Below are 17468 nucleotides of genomic sequence, written 5' to 3' on the forward strand. Positions count from 1 at the left end.
ATGTCAAAAAGTTTTTATTGGTGTAGTGATTCTCATCTCGAGTATTATAATTCTGGTTAATATTCCTAGATGTTTATGGCAATGTGTTGAGTTCATTCTGTCTTATGTATTTCATATTTCGTTTCTGGAAATCTAAACACATAAGAGAGTGTCCTTTGCATCAGAATCAACTGGAATGCAAATCTATATTTTTCTTCCTTATTAGAAGTGTCTTGGGGCTCCTGAGTGGCTCAGTCAGTTGAGCATCCAACTTCAGCTCAGGTCATGATCTCACAGTTCGAGAGTTTAAGCCTTGAGTCAGACTCTGTGCAGACAGCTCAGAGCCTGGAGCCTGCTTAGGATTCTGTGTCTCCCTCTCTCTCTGCCCTCCCCCACTCACACTCTCCCTCTCTATCAAAAATAAATAAACATTAAAAAAAATAAAAAAAAAAGAAGTGTCTGGAATTATAAACTCAGAATTGCTTTGAACTTTTGTATCTCATTATGATATCATGCTGTTGCTTCACTGGCATTTTGGGCCGATGGATAGCCAATTATGTGGACCCAAGTTATTACCCACTATGACATCATCCCAGGTTTTTCAACTGCTTCTTTTCCGCAACCTGAAGAGCTCATCCCCATACTCACATGTGGGATCCCTGGAACCATATCTGCTGTTAACTTGATAGCTTTATCTGCCAATTGACATTGCAAGGGAACTACATTTCCCTGAGCACTCTTGCTTTTCTCATCTTGTATTTAAAAAACAGGGAAATCAAGTAAGAAGTTATTGGGATACTCTAGGATGATGTGATGGTAAAAATCTGCCTAAAGAAGCATTAAAAGAATTGGAGGAAAACACAGCAATCCTCTCCCAGAGTTATGCACTTTGTGTTATAGATTGGGATCCGCATAAACAGAAGTGTTAGAGTTCTTCATTTTCTCTGGAAATTGTAAGATGGACTTTCTAAAAGGGATTTCAAAACCTAATGCTTGTAATTTTTGTTTATCAAGAGATCTTGGAATCTTTACACTTATCAAGATAATAAAGCATTTTAGTACTAGGAAACCATATGGTGTACATTTGAGAGACTAGTAATGGTATGACTTACTTCTGTCTAATTCTCTTTCTCTAGAAAGGCTACACATTCGTGGCTGAAGCATTTACTGGTGACACATATGTATTGTCCTCACGTTGGAAACTGCGCCTCATTGGTTCTTATAACCCGCTCCCATGCCTGTCTCGAGACTCTCCAAACAATACCTTCACCATAAAGGAAATCAGGGATTACTACATACCCAATGACAAGAAAATTTTATTCAGGTATATTATATGTATTATATGTAATATATAGTATATGGCAAGAGGAAAATACCTGAAATTGGCATTTTTTTGGCCACCAGATGGGTGCTGACATGTTGTCCTTCAGTGACTGTGGCCAGAGAGGTTAAGCCTCTAGATACACGGGGCTCTGGGCTTGACCACGGTTAAATTTTTTAACATATAAATATATTATTAAGGAAATAGGGCGCCTGGATGGCTCAGTTGGTTGAGTGTCTGACACTGTTTTGGCTCAGGTCATGATCTCACAGTTCATGGGCTCAAGCCCCGTCCGTGTTGGGCTCCATGCTGACAGCACAGAGCCTACTTGAGATTCTCTCTCTTCCTCTCTCTCTGCTGCTCCCCTGCATGTGCTCTCTCTCTCAAAAAATAAATACATAAACTTAAAAAAAAAACGGAAGTAAAGGTCACCTGTAATGAAACAACCTAGAAACAATCGCTGTTAGTATCCTATTGTATTTTTGTATAGTGTTTTATTCTAATCACAGTTTATCATTATTAAGATCATAACATAATTAAAGTTTTGTAACCTGACTTTTTAAAATAAATGTTTATTCATTTTTGAGAGAGAGGGTGAGTGGGGGAGGGGCAGAGAGTGAGGAGGACAGAGGATGCAAAGAGGGCTCTGCACTGACAACAGAGAGCCCAATACGGGACTGGAACTCAAGAACTGTGAGGTCATGGCCTGAGCTGAAGTCAGACACTCAGTCCACAAAGCCACCCTATAATCTGACCTTTTTACTTCACTTTACAGTGTGCACACTTCCCAGTGCCATTGAAACTTTTTATAAACTCTTGATTACATAGTAATCATTTGTATGAATATGCAACAATTTACTTTGGTTATTTTTGTTTTTATTACAAATTTTCCATTTCTATATTTTCTACACTATTAATAGAGGCACATTTTATTGTAAATATTAAAGTAAATTATTATTATCTATTTATTATTTTAAAGAGATTATATGTTTTAAAGATTCTATATGTCTTGGTAAATTTGTCTTCTAAAGAAACACCTGAGTCTATTTGACAATATATGCACAAATATAATTTACTGTATTCTGGCTACTTTCCCCTCTAATCCTTAGTTATTTGTTAAAAAAAAACTTTTTAAATATTTATTTATTTTTGAGAGAGAGAGAGAGAGAGTGCGAGCTAGGGAGGGGCAGAGAGAGAGGGAGACACAGAGTCTGAAGCAGGCTCCAGGCTCTGAGCTGTCAGCACAGAGCCAGATGCAGGGCTCAAACTCATGAGACGTGAGATCATGACCTGAGCCAAAGTCGGACGCTTAACCAACTGAGCCACCCAGGTGCCCCTTTATTTATGTGTATTTTAGAACTTTTTTTTTCTTTTAAGAAACATGCGTACATTCTGTAATGTAAAATAATCAGTAGTAAAATTAAATTACAGAACGATATATAGAGTATATCCCAAGCGTGTTTTTTGTTTTTATGTTTTTTAAATATTTCACATGTAGGTAAAAGTTTAGAAAAAATACTAACAGAAAACATATGAACTGTAGGTAATAGAAGGGGGAAAGCTCTCTTTTTAATCCATCTGCCTTTTGTCATATGTCTGCACACTGGCTATTAGAAAGCAAGGGAACAAAGCAAAGAAGTGGGAGGAAAACATTGCAGCAATTAAAAAATAGTTGTGACATATTTTTAAAAATTTTTTAACATTTATTCACTATTGAGAGACAGAGACAGAGCATGAGCATGGGAGGGGCAGAGAGAGGGGGAGACACAGAATCCGAAGCAGGCTCCAGGCTCCGAGCTGTCAGCACAGAGCCCGATGCGGGGTTCGAACCCACCAGCCGTGAGATCATGACCTGAGACGAAGTTGGAAAGACCAATCCACTGAGCCACCCAGGCGCCCCTGTGATAAGACATTTTAAGGACTCTGATGGGAAACCACTGTATCACACTGCAGGGCCACTAATAGACTAAGAAGTGATATTTAACCCAATACCTAGATTCATCCTAGAAGCTGGTCCTAAAGCTATCAAGCAGAGTTGGGGGAAGGTGAGGAGGGAACTGCTTCATGAGCCTATGTGAAAAGTCGGGAATTAAGAAGTGTGTGACCTTTTTAGGGAATTGAAGATACTTGTTTGCAAAGTGGAGTTCTAGGGGGTGATGGCAAGCAGTGAGGCCAGAGAGGTTAGCAGCGCCCTTCCCTGAGGGGCCTCATCAGGCAAGAGATTTCCATTTCACTTTAAAGGCAACAAAACGCACTCTCCTCTCTCTCTCTCTCTCTCTCTCTCTCTCAAAATAAATAAAATAAATAAATTTAAAAAAAAGGGGGAGATTTAAGATACAAAAAAAGAGGATACACAGAAAAGCAAAATTTATAGAGAAATTGAAAGTTTATAGGGGATTCACCTATTTATGAGGATTTACCTAAAATAAGAAAAATAAAAACAAGATAAAACAAAAACAAAAACCTCTTCAGTTGCATTAAGGGAGGGGTTGGGATGGCAATATACTACACATTTCATCTTTTTGTAAGATTCCCAACCTGCATGGTCAAGAGTATAGACGTTGGGTACTAATTTTGATTTCTCTGTATTTTTATGAGTCAAAGAAAACATGGTAAAGAGTGAGGTTTTGAAGGATGCTGCCTGTTGTTTGACTGGAGAGGAGGGTATAATGGAAAGATTTGATGTGTCAGTAGTTTGCAGATCTATCATGTTTTATGAGTGTTTATCATATACAAACAAAAAGTTGCATTCCCTGTTTGGAGTTGATGCTAATGAATGTCCTATACCTATTTCATTTTACCATAGCGTATTGAGATCTTTTGTCAAAGTCTATAATAGCGATAGTATTTCTAGGTTTTGGGTCAATTTTACAAAATGGTTTTACTTTTAGATTTTCATATCAGCTAATTACACAGTTTCTTTTACTGATTTAAGGGAAGATCAATAAATTGCTTACAAGTCAAATGTTTTTCCTTATAGGTATTCTGTTAAAGTTGCTTCACCACATCCTGTTACAGTGCAGGTACGGACGTCCAAATCAGATGCGTTCATCAAGCTACAGGTCTTAGAAAATGAGGAAACTATTGTCAGCTCCATTGGGAAAGGCCAGGCTATAATCCCAGCAATTAACTTCTTGGGGAGTGAAAAAGTTGTGAGCTCCCAGTGTAAGTGTGGCTTTTTAAATTTGTTATTTAGATCCATAAGTAGATATTTATGTTTACATAACTGATTTTAAAATGATTTAAGAGAAAATAGTAAATAAATATTTAAATCTGTAAAACCTGATATTATAGTAAAATATTTTAAAAAACGATTGCATTTGTGTGTCAAATTAGTCTCTGAAGATCAACAAATTGTTATAATGCTAAGAATTACAATATTATAATTGAAATATATAAATATTTCATATTTCATATGAATATATAAATATTTAATTGAAATAATTAAAATATTATTTTGAAAGATTTTTTCACTGTTCTTTTATCCCTCATTCATTCTTTTCAGAAAATACTCTTATGTGTTAAAATTAACAGAAGTTTTGAAGCTATTACTTTCAATGTAATAGTCACAAGAACAATTAATTAATAAAATAAAATTATTTCTGAAATAATGGAAAACAGAGATACTGAGTTACATATTCAATTATTTTAGTAACTTGATTCTGACCATAAAAATAATACATTGCCCAATGTAGAAAATTTTGAGACAGAAAATTATAAACAAGAGAAGAAGAAATCCCTTGTGCTTTTCCTGAATACTGCCATTGTGTCTTTTTTTTTTTAAATAACTGATTATATCTTATAGTTGACCTTTACATAACAATTTATAGCCAGCATCCTTCCTGAACTCTCATTCCCAATAGTGCTTATGTTGATTATCTTAAGTATAGAAGCAAATTACTAAAAAGAACTTTTTACCTATGTTCTACCTAATATTTATATATATTTTTTCTTTTCTCTCTTTTTTAAAATAGATGCACCCAAAGCGGGGCTCTATTTATTTTCTTTTATTAAGTGGGAAATGTACCATATTAGATTAGTAAGGTTGAACTTGAGTAAAATTACAAATTAAGCAATTCTTTTGATCCTGTTTCCTTTTCTGCCATTATTTGACCTTCATCCTTAAATACACCCAGAGTTGTTTTCAGTATTCAGTTCACATTACTGCGTGTGGCTTTTCATTCAAATTGGCCTGCACGCCATTTATATCTTCCTTCTGATACATGAAGACCATCAGAGTACCATTAAGTTTTGCTAGTCTGAATGATGCTCCTACTCTTTAAATTGGTTCTGTTTTCTTCACTCTATTCCACTCAACACAGATTTCATAGTTGTGTTCACACAGGGATATCTTAATTCTAAAATGTCAGCAGGCACTTATGTGCAACTCTCCTATAGTATTTGTGGCTTCCTGTTTTCTCTTTAAACAACTAGTTAACCCCAACATTCCTCTCCAAATCCCTTTGATTGAAGTTAGTGGAGTCAAACACTGTTTCTGGTTTGTCATATGGTTTATCATTATTTCACTTCAAAAATTACTATTCCAAGAGAATTACACACAAACATTTGAAAAATAATTTTATGAGTTTACATGTGGCAAAGAAGGGAATAGAAATGGAGTGGAAGGATAATTGGGACAGAATTCAGAAATTAATCCAAAATTATAGCCACTATCCAAAATTGTTCTTCTTTTACAAGATGCTTCCATTTTCACATTTGTATTTCTAGATGAACTTCAATACAGTTTTTTCAAACTCCCCTCAAACAATGTAAAAATCTATCATTTTCCTTCTGATTGCCTTTGAATATGTAGATTGATTAATTTGAGGAGAACAGACAACTTTGTTGTTTGAATTCATATGCAAGTAAAAGCTATTTTTTCCATTTATCCATGACTTATTTTATATTTCACAGATTTAAAAATGTCTCCATAGATATTGATAGAGTTGTTATTGTGAGTTAGATATTTTCTTTATTTAGATTTCAAATGGGGCATTAATTTTAAAGGGATGCTATTAATTTGTATTTATTTATTATGTAAGTAGACATTGAAATTCCTTTTTCTTTCTAAATGTTTTTCAGTTGCTCCTCTTGGAAGCATATTCATTTATGAATTCTTTATGACCTGTATTTCTAGAGTATCCCTGCCAAAATTGCCTCCAAAAAAAAAAAAAAGAAAAGAAAAAGAAATGTGTGTGTGTGTACAGGATATTTGTAGTGAAATAAGATATGACAGACTGTGATATTTATTCTGTAAGCAAACACTCTACTGTACTAAGGAATAAACGCCATTGCAAAGATGTAGAAGGCTCGGAAGTGACCCTGTAACAAAATCTTAAATATAGGCCTCTTCAGGTTTTGCTTTATCTCCTGGGAATTTTAAAGAATCTCAATATATGTCATATAATTTTCAGGAACAAGATCTTTACCAGTACTCATGCTGTAAGATTAAGATAAAATTTGTAATTTTCCACAAAATTTACAATCTAAGAAATTGGGTCTTTGGGGAAGTATTATGGACTAGGGATAGCAACATATTTTGTTTCATATGACTGTGTAAGGCTCAGTTTTGTTGATGATATACCATAATTAATATAATCAGTGGTTGCTCAGAATATGCATTGCTGTATGGAAATCACATGCTACTATGGTAAATTTGCTTAAGACCAGAATATTTCCAAAGCCAGTGATGTTGCTTTTTTATCTTATTAAAACAAAACAAATTTACCTGTCCTCTGAGTGTCTTATAAAAGGATATACCTAAATAACACAGTCATAACTATGCATCTCACACATTTTCACTTAAGTGTGGTATTTCTCCATTCAGCTAGCAAGCAGATTCTTGCAGTGCAGACTTCATCCAAGAAGGAGCAAGAATTGTACACTAAGAAGAAATCCACCCAGGGAAGTCAGAAATCCTATAAGGGTAGAACTGTAAGTGCAACAGTAGACACTGGTCAGCCTATTTTGGACGAGGAACCTATCAGTATGCCCACCATAGAAGAAAATGCTAGCATGCCACAGCAGGTATCTTGACATTTAAGAGAATCATTCAATGAATGGTATTGCTTCTAAAAATCTGACAAAAATTACAAGAATTCTCTTCCTAAAAACTGTCAATGAATTGTATGTGATTCTTTCTATATGCAATCCCACCAGTGTAATGCCACCCGTATAAACAGAATTAAGGAATAAGACATTATTTAATAGTTTCTCTGTGCAGAGATTTTAAAATATATAGCAAATTTAATATGTACACTAACCCTATAATGTAGCTCTAAAAATATCATGTTACATATGAATTAGGAGGCTCTATAATTACAGAAAAGGTCTTACATATTTAAAAAAAATTTTTAATGTTTATTTATTATTACTGAGAGACAGAGAGAGACAGAGCATGAACAGGGGAAGGGCAGAGAGAGAGGGAGACACAGAATCTGAAGCAGGCTCCAGGCTCCGAGCTGTCAGCATAGAGCCCAACGCAGGGCTTGAACTCACAAATGGTGAGATCATGACCTGAGCCAAAGTCAGACACTTAACCAACTGAGCCACCCAGGCATCCCGGAAAAGGTTTTATATTAATAAATTCTAATTTGCATGTGCCTTAAGGTAAAAAAAAATGTATATATATATATATATATATATATAACAATTAATATAACTATATATATATGACAATTCATGTAATTTAAAGCAACAGAAGAAAACATGATCTACCCATTGGAAATGAAATAAAATTAAATAAATAAATAAATAAATACATAAATAAATAAAAGACCAGAAATAAATCTTGATCTGACTAATTACAATAAACAAAACCAAATTATTAATCAATTAAAAGAATAGAAAACTAAAGTCAGATTAAATATTAAGATCATCTAAAAGTGACACTTTTTTTTTTTTAATTTTCTTTCAACGTTTTTATTTATTTATGGGACAGACAGAGACAGAGCATGAACGGGGGAGGGGCAGAGAGAGAGGGAGACACAGAATCAGAAACAGGCTCCAGGCTCCGAGCCATCCGCCCAGAGCCTGACGCGGGGCTCGAACTCACGGACCGCGAGATCGTGACCTGGCTGAAGTCGGACGCTTAACCGACTGCGCCACCCAGGCGCCCCTAAAAGTGACACTTTTAAACAAAATGGCACAGAAAGTTTAAAGTTGAACTGAAAGAAGTGTGATGATACATTAATATCTTAGTGCATAGAATTCATGAAGGATATTGTATAAAAATAAAAGGAAGAACATAACAATTAAAAATGACCATAACTAACATATAGTATAACCTGTCAAGACTCAATGAATTAAAAGCAAAAACTCTTTAGAACTACAGAGAAAAGTAAAGTTAATTAACAGTTGAAGACTTGAATATGCAACTCTCAGAAACCAACAGACCGAGCTCAAAGAATATATATGATCCCTAGGATTTGAAAATTTAAGCATAAGGGGTGCCTGGGTGACTCAGTAGGTTGGGCGTCCGAGTTTGGCTTAGGTCATGATCTCAAGGTTTGTGGGTTTGAGCCCCACATCAGGCTCTGTGCTGACAGCTCAGAGCCTGGAGCCTGCTTCGGATTCTGTGTCTCCCTCTCTCTCTATCCCTTCCCTACTCACACTCTGTCTCTCCATCTCTTAAAAATAAATAAACATTAAAAAATTTTTTTGAAGATTTAAGCATAAGCTTAATTCTTGAGACATTTATATAGAACACTTCCCTGAATACACTGAGAATATACTTTTCATAGCCTATTGAGAAAGAAAGCCTCAATAAAAACCAAACTATATTATATAGGTGTTATCTTAACATAGAGCAAAAATATAGAAATCAGTAAACAACAGTCTAAAATCCCATAAATGTGGAAACAAAATAAAATCAGAGCCTGGAGCCTGCTTCGGATTCTGTGTCTCCCTCTCTCTCTATCCCTTCCCTACTCACACTCTGTCTCTCCATCTCTTAAAAATAAATAAACATTAAAAAATTTTTTTGAATCAAAATAAAAAAAAATAAAAGAACATCACAAAAGAAACCATGAATACAAAGAACTCAGTAACAACTAGAAGATACAAATCAAAATTTATAGCTACATCTAAAGCAGCATTCAGTAGAATGTTCATTTTTAGATTAATTCATCAGGAAGCATGAATGATTCAAAACAAATGAGCTAAGCTATCAAAACAAAAGAGTTAGAAAAAGAGCCAAAGAATAACTCAAAGAAAAAGGAAGAAAAAGTTTTAATGAAAAGGAGGGTAGAAATTAATAAAATGGGAAACAAAATTTAGCAAGATTCATGAACCCTAAGCTTTTTTAAGATTAATAAGTGAACATGTGGGGCGCCTGGGTGGCTCAGTCAGTGAGGCATCCGACTTCGGCTCAGGTCACGAGCTCACTGCTAGTCAGTTCGAGCTCTGCGTGGGGCTCTGTGCTAACAGCTTGGATCCTGGAGCCTGCAGATTCTCTGTCTCTCCATCCCTCTGCCCCTCCCCTACTCGTGCTCTCTTTCCCTCTCTCTCTCTCTCTCTCTCTCTAATATAAAAAATAATAAGTGAACATGCTTCTCGTAAAAAAGAAAAATAAAATAAACCAAATCCAGAACTAAAACTAGGTGGAGATATAACTGCAAGCAACAGTTTTTGAAAACAACAACAACAAAAACGTAAACTATTATACAACTCTATGCTAGTGAATTTAAAACTTAGGGCAAAAGGCATAACAAGTTCCTGGGGTGGGAGAGGATTGTCAAAGCTGCTTCAGCAGAAAAATACAAAATATGAAATCATAATAATAAAGAATAATACAACTGAAATGATAATCAAAGTTTTACCTTTCCAAAAGTCACAGGCCCCGCTGACTTCACAAGATAGATCTAATAGACTTTTAAGGAATAAATTGTTCTAGAAAACAGAAAAACAATACAAACTTCCTAATTGTTTTTAAGAGATTGTAATGTAATCCTGATTCCAAAACTGATAAGTAACAAATGTAAAGTAAATAAGTTTCATTTTTAAACAGGAATGCAAAAGTTATTGATAGTAGGTTATAAAATGGTGGGTGTTGGTGGGGAGGTGAGGATAAGTTTTATAGACTGTGGCATTACAAAATTTGGAGAACACGTGATAGCATTTAATCAAATTATGATTATGCGATCCAGAAAAATATGCACTTATGTGCTAAAAATAATAAATTATTAGATTTATACTATGTTTATTCTTATCGTTTGTGCGTAAACATTACATTTTATTTCGCAGGTTAACAAGTACATTATACAGTGTTTGGTGTTGTATAACAGTTGGCCTCTCACCGAAAGTCAGATGGCGTTTGTTCAAGCACTAAAAGAAATGGAGAAAAATGATAGCAAAGGTATGGAACCCTAAGTGTTTTTCATTCATTTTATATTTTATATAAATATTTAATAGCAAATTGATCATGTAATTATTAAATCATTATTACTTGCAATTTGTATTTCATATCCAGTGACATTTTCTGTTTTTTAATTGATTATGTTTCAAACTCTTTACAACTTGGTTTATAAGAACCAAAATATGAGATTGTTTAGGTCTAGTTAAAAATGTTTTGTCCAGTTAGTGAATATTACTTGATGATTATCTAATAAGTGTACCAAAAACTTTTCTAGTTATAAAATTATTATTGTCTAAGTCATTGAGAAGGTATCACCCTGAAGGTTAGTTCTTGAAATATTTAAGAGGAGAATCTCCAAGTGAAAGAAGATTCAGGTTTATTTTTCAAATATAAACTACTCTCAATATTCCTGAGCGGGAAATTTGATGCACTAGAAAAAGAAATTCGCAAAGTGGACCCATGCAGTTCAAACCAATGTTGTTCCAGGGTCAACCTTATTTCCTACTAGAATGCAATCCCCTTGAGGGCAGGAAGTTCTGCCAAATCTTGCCTGTTCAGTCTTACATTATCCATAGTGCGAACTATGCACACAGTAATCACTCCATGATTACTGTTGAACGAATGAATGAGAGGATACACCAAAGCTGCTCATTATTATTATTGCTTCTATTCGCTGATTATCAAAAACCATTCGTGTGTTTGCTTGCTTATACTAACTGCATGAACCTGATCATTGAAAGCGTCGATAGAGGTTTGTTTATCACCAAAGTTAGAGAAAGCTATTATGGCTGAGCTTCCCCTTTATTAGAAGGGACAGATTCTATGGTGGGACATAAAATCCAAAGAAGATTTATAAGAATGAATGACCACAAAGAGTCCCCATTTCCTTTCGCATATACTGAGTTCATGTCCATGGAATATATGCCGCCCTATGGGAATCTTGAACTTGTCTGCCTCCCCACTGCACCTCTCTTGCTGGGAAAGGGATTCTGCTTCAGCCTCATCCCTGTTCCTCTAGAACCAGATAGAAGCTGTTGGTAAAAGTTTCTTGAACAAATGTATAAAAGTGCTATGCCAGGAACAGCGGGAGTGTTGTCTCGAAAACATTCTGGGCTGTTTGGGGGTTAGCAAGAGAGTGTTGTGATCTTTTATCAGGGTCTAGCATGTACACATGTAGGCAGAGTTGGTGGCACCAGAGCCACATTGTTGCCACCTCTTTGCTATTCACGTGTGTTGTGTGTATCACCCAGGGCAGGTGCTCTGGAGCTCAAAATTTGTTTCTTGAACCAGCTTACTGCTTACTAGTGATGAACATACAATCCCCAGAGACAGGTATTACAATCTAGAATTCTCGTCTACCAGAAAAGGACACAGTTATGATATGAATAAGCAGCATGTGGAAGCTGAAAATTTCTCTAAATTGGTCATTCTCTCCACTTTCTCTCTAGTCTAAATCAAAGTCTTATAGTTTATACTGTGCTTAAAAAAATCTAGATATTTTTCCTATATAAATCAATGGAAATCTGCTTGAAATAATGGATGGTGCAAATTACTGGGTCATTTTGTGTCCCCCCCCCCCCCCGTAAAGAAGTTGGTAATATGTGCTTCATATTAATTGGATTAAATATTTTATGTTAAAGATCTATGTACAAATAAAATATTCATAATTATAAGATAAGTCAAAGTAACAGTCTGTGTGTGAGAAACTGCTTAGTTTGTGTGTGCACATGTGTCTGATGTGTGTTCAGCAAAGACATTATTTATTTTTTTGTTTTTCAGGGAAAATTTATAGACTACTCTGTTTTACATAACATTTCTGGGTATGAGGAATTTTCATAGGTCAGAGAGTGAGAGTCAAATCTAGTTTTGTTGTTGTTGTTGTTGTTGTTTTGTCTTATTTTGTTGTTTTCCTGTGTGGGCTTTTTAATGGGTTGTTTGTAGCTCTTGATACTTCGATTTTTATATTATAATATTCTGTTGTGCCTATCTCTATAAACTCAAAATAGTCATACTACTGTTGTTTATAGAAATTATCAATGGAAACTCATATCCACATGACGGGGAATAAATCATGAAAAGGAAACAACAGAAATAGTCCTTCTAAATCCAATTGGAGATCTTGTTCACAGGGGAAACCTGTTTCAAAATAATGTTCCAACAAGATAGAAGAATGCACAGTGATAAAGGAGGAGATATTTGTGAAAACATTTAAGCTGTTCAGGAAAGGTAGCATCACATTGAACAATGCTTTCAGAACAGTGAATGAGGCTTTCTTTCCAACTCTCCAAGGTGAAGTCCTAACATCTAAAAAGGCACAAAATACCTGCAAATACCCTTACATCTAATCAAATTCAGGTTTTTAAATCTCTGTGTCTATTTTCTTCAATAATTGAAATTTGTTCCCAGTACGTGTAAGTGGTGTGAATTGTGTAAACTTATGTAAACTGGGGATCCTTAGGAAAAGAAGAAAGGACACTCTGAAATGTGAACAGGGGAGGGGGTGTCAAATAGTTTGTACAATGCAGTCCCGAAGTATGCCAGGCAGGGAAGTGAGAGAGAGAGAGATAGAGGGAGAGAGAGCATGAGGGTGTGCGTGGGTGGCGGAGGGACAGAGAGAGAGAGAGGAAGACCAGGGATCCCAAGCCTGCTGGGCTTTGTCAGGGCAGAGCCTGATGGGGGGCTCAATCCCAAGAACCATGATAACATGACCTGAGAGGAAGTCAGAGGCTTAGCTGCCTGAGCCCCCCAGACGCCCCAGAAGTGAATCTTGCTTTGAAGTGGAAGTGGTGAGAAGGAGAATGTGTCTCAGAAGATACCCAAGAATCCCATTTTGGACACACCTGGCCTGTAGGACCACTCACCAAGTGTAAGGTGTGGCTGGAGAGAGGCTAATTCCAGTCAGAGGAACATGAGACACAAAACACAAGGAAAACTCAATGCACGTCTCACCATGCAAGGCTGTTCCCCTTCCTTCTCTAGGTCAGGAATGGTGTGGAAGAAAGATTCAGAAATGCTTTCCTGTGCTTAGCCTACAGAAACCCATTGGTGTTAATATGAGGACTTCATATACTGTTGAACATGGGGGACCCTCAACTGTCACTCCTCTTCAAAAATATATGAGTGGGTCAGAGAGCAAATGGGGTACACGCAGAAAAAAAATGAGTATATACCAATATATTGAAGTGGCAATTTCCTATTTATATTTTTTTAGTACCTACAGACAAAATTTAATTTAAAACTAAAAATGTATAAATCATAAGTTTTCAATGAGCACTTACTATTTCAATTAAAAAAAATGAAAATCATATAATGGTACTTTGTAAGCAAAAAGGAAACACTGGAGAGATCTAGAAGTTTGGTTACTATGATTATGATTTTTTTAGTGCTGTTATGAACCTCTTGTACTGTGTACTTTCCATATATCTTTATTCTCAATTCTCACAAAAAATCTGAGAGGTAGTTATTACCATCCTGATTTTACATGTGAGAAAATGAAGCTTAAATGCTGTGAATAATTTGCCTAAACTAACACAGCTGGATGAACCAGAGTAAAGATTTTCACCTAAGTCTGACTTATTCCAAAGCCCAGAACCTTTTTACTATAATGTTTTATCCCTTTAGACACTTTCTAACTAGTAGTGTTGACATAGTCCTAACGGTGGTAGCTACTAACATTTATGTCAGAGGCTTTCTGGAGGCTTTATGTATATGGACCCAGTTAATCCTCACAATAAACCTACGAGGTAGATGCTGTAACTATTATCCCTTTACAGAGAAAAACACTGAAACACAGGCTGCTTAAGGAACTTTTCCATGGTCACACAGCTAGTCACTGGCACTGCTCGGATTTTGTTTATTGATTTACCTTTATTTTAAAATATTTTTTAAAGTCTATTTATTTTGAGAAGAGAAAGAGAGTGGGGGGAGCAGAGAGAGAAGGAGAGAGAGAATCCCAAGCAGGCTCTGTGCTGTCAGTGCAGAACCCAATGTGGGGCTCGAACTCATGAATCGTGAGACCATGACCTGAGCCAAAACCAAGAGTCAGATGCTTAACCAACTGAGCCACTCAGGGCCCTGGCAAAGCTAGGATTTTAAATGGAAATTAATTTTCTAGCAAGAGCTTTTGAATGGAAAAAATAATAATATGTGATGGTACCAATTTGAGATCTTTATTGTATTCTCTATTAATGTCTTTATTTAGGGAATTGTCTATATTTTGCTGAACATACAAGTTTGTGTAGAGTCTTATCATGTTTTTCCTGAAGATCTTTTAGGTTTCTCAACTTCAGGTTGTCCACCATAGATAGAGTTCCAGTAAACAAATCAATGTGGCAAATTATTGTATTTAATACATTAGGTATGTTAATGGATAAATGTTAAAATTCTAGAGGAAACTAAGAAGTTAATATCTAGAATAAACACAGTAGTATAATTCATGAAATAGTATAATGTATAGAGTTGGGTAATGGTACAAAATTAATAATATAAATTAAGTTTTCTTTAAGTTAACATTTACTAGATTTATCATGGTGAACATTTTGCAGTATGTACAAATATAAAACAGCACATTGTATACCTGAAACTAATGTAATGTTGCATGTCAATTATACCTCAATAAAAAAAATAAAAACAAAAAAAAATAAGGAAAAGAAACTGAAGTTAATATTAAATGGAGAAATATAACACAGCAGCTAAAATACCTTAGGCTGTCTGAAACGGAGTTATTTATCACCTGAGAAATTAGAATAATAACTCCTATCTTTCAAGGTTGTTGTAAGATTCAAGATAATATATGTAAAGTTTCTAGAACCTAGTAGACCTCAACAAAATGGTATTCTCATTATTATGTATCTAACTAGAAAAAAAGCCTCCAGGCATAATTGCATCTTCTTTTTTTTGACATCACATTTGATGATTTTATGTGTGAATGAGGAGCTACTAAAATTAAATTACAAGTTTCATTGTATCATACATTTGTTGCTGCAAGTAGCTAGCAAATAAATTCGGAATTGAATGATGTTTAAAATGAAATAGGAAAATTTTCCATTTGAAAGAATATGTTGGCCAATCTTTATGAAAGTTAAGCAGCTTTTGAATTCAGACTAATCAGTATCATGTTTATACATGTGGATTTTTAGGAAGCCAGTTTGTTTAAATGAAAACATAGGTATGTCAGATTCTATGTGTCAATTATATTTACAACTCAAGACCTACAAACTTCAACTTTAAGGGTATGATGCATTTTAGAAAAATTGCTACGAACATCTTCAATAATTAATTTAGCTTACTTTTCAATTATCAGTACTTCAGATCAAGAAGAAGATGAGGAAGAAATTTTTTTCATAAGTATATTGGTTTCCTAACTTTAAATTTTGTGTACATCCTGAATTTAATGGAAATATCACCACATTTATTCATTTAAATTTAACATTTAATTTCTGTGAGAAATAAAATATATAATTTCCCCCAAAGACTCACATCTTTATAACCTATAATAAAAAAGTAAGTTCTGAAATATAACTATGTTCAACCTAGAATATTTCTGTTATAAATTTTTAGGAAGCTTACCCTCTGGTTAACATGAGACAACAGTGCCACCTTTAGTATATTTCAATACCTAAGTTTTGGTAAAAATTGCTTGCAGAGACAGGTGGCTTTCTCTTAAAGAAATAGAAATTGGAAGATCTGGACCAGGTAGTACTTTGGGATATCATCTGCCTTCATGTATAATTAGTTGTGTTGTTATTTTAAAGTTCTTGCCAATATGTTACATTTTTATGTTACTGGCCTGCACCTTTCAGGTTCTAACTCTATTTGCAAAGACACATATGAATTTGGCTTATCATTCTCAAAGGTCTTTGGTTTCAAGGCCAACCCACCTTTGTTAACAGGACTGTAACACTATTTTCTTAACTCTAAATAATAGTATATTGTTCTTTCTTAGGCACAATGTATGCATGGTGTTTCCAATTCAAGGTCTTTGAAGAAACCAAACATGATTAGATTCTGTCTGTCTGTCTATCTATCTATCAATCTGTCTGTCTATCATCTATTATCTAAAGATTTTCTTGTTTACATTTACCAAGTATGATTGTACTTGGTAAATGTATACCTTATCCTGAACAAGTATTCTAGCTTAGAAATTATGTTAATGTTAAAATCCCAGCCAGTTTTTAGTTGCTGGATACATAAATCAAAGCACTGAACTTTAATCATAAAAAATACATTTCCGTAATTTTTATGTCTTAGTATCCACTGAAGATTTCTATTTGCTGCATCCTGGATAAATGTAAGATAATGTAGGAGGAAAATTAAAGCCATAATGCTAAAGGTCTTTTCAAGGTCATTTCATCAACAGATACTGCTGCTTCCTCTCTGCAAGGAGTATATTAGTTTATTCTGATTGTCATTTATTCTAGAGCTCTTCTAATTACAGGAATATACAATATGATGTCACATTTTTCATGGTGTTTGAATCAGGAGGACATTTATTCTTGCACCTTACTGATACGCATACTCTCAACACATAGTTTCCTTATAAAGTTTTATATATTGAAGTTAACTAATGTGATAATGAATACATACAATGAGCTTAGAATCATACTAGGTGAAATTCGGGATCAAAAGGAAATATATAGGGGCACTTGAGTGGCTCAGTCAGTTGAGCATCGGATTTCGGCTCAGGTCATGATCTCGTGGTCCTGAGATCGAGCCCCACATTGGGCTCCCTGCTGTAAGGACAGAGCCCACTTCAGATCCTCTCTCTCTCTCTCTCTCTGCCCCTCCCCAACTAGGGATCACTCACTCTCTATC

The 17468-nt window shown here is 35.0% G+C and overlaps 1 protein-coding gene across 5 annotated transcripts in view; it reads left to right on the forward strand.

Annotated features, from left to right (window-relative positions):
* The window catches only part of ADGB (androglobin), a 164621-nt gene that overhangs the window by 120431 nt on the left and 26722 nt on the right, over positions 1–17468 (forward strand). For all 5 annotated transcript variants that reach the window (XM_086708075.1, XM_086708077.1, XM_086708076.1 and 2 more), the window contains 4 exons: positions 1116–1303; positions 4281–4465; positions 7128–7327; positions 10544–10655. In XM_086708075.1, the coding sequence (XP_086564201.1) occupies positions 1116–1303; positions 4281–4465; positions 7128–7327; positions 10544–10655 (685 nt within the window). The remainder of the gene's footprint in view (positions 1–1115; positions 1304–4280; positions 4466–7127; positions 7328–10543; positions 10656–17468) is intronic.

This window comes from Puma concolor, chromosome B2 (assembly GCF_028749965.1).
Source record: "Puma concolor isolate L17-30 chromosome B2, mPumCon1.1.hap2, whole genome shotgun sequence".
In the NCBI taxonomy this organism is placed as follows: Eukaryota; Metazoa; Chordata; class Mammalia; order Carnivora; family Felidae; genus Puma; species Puma concolor.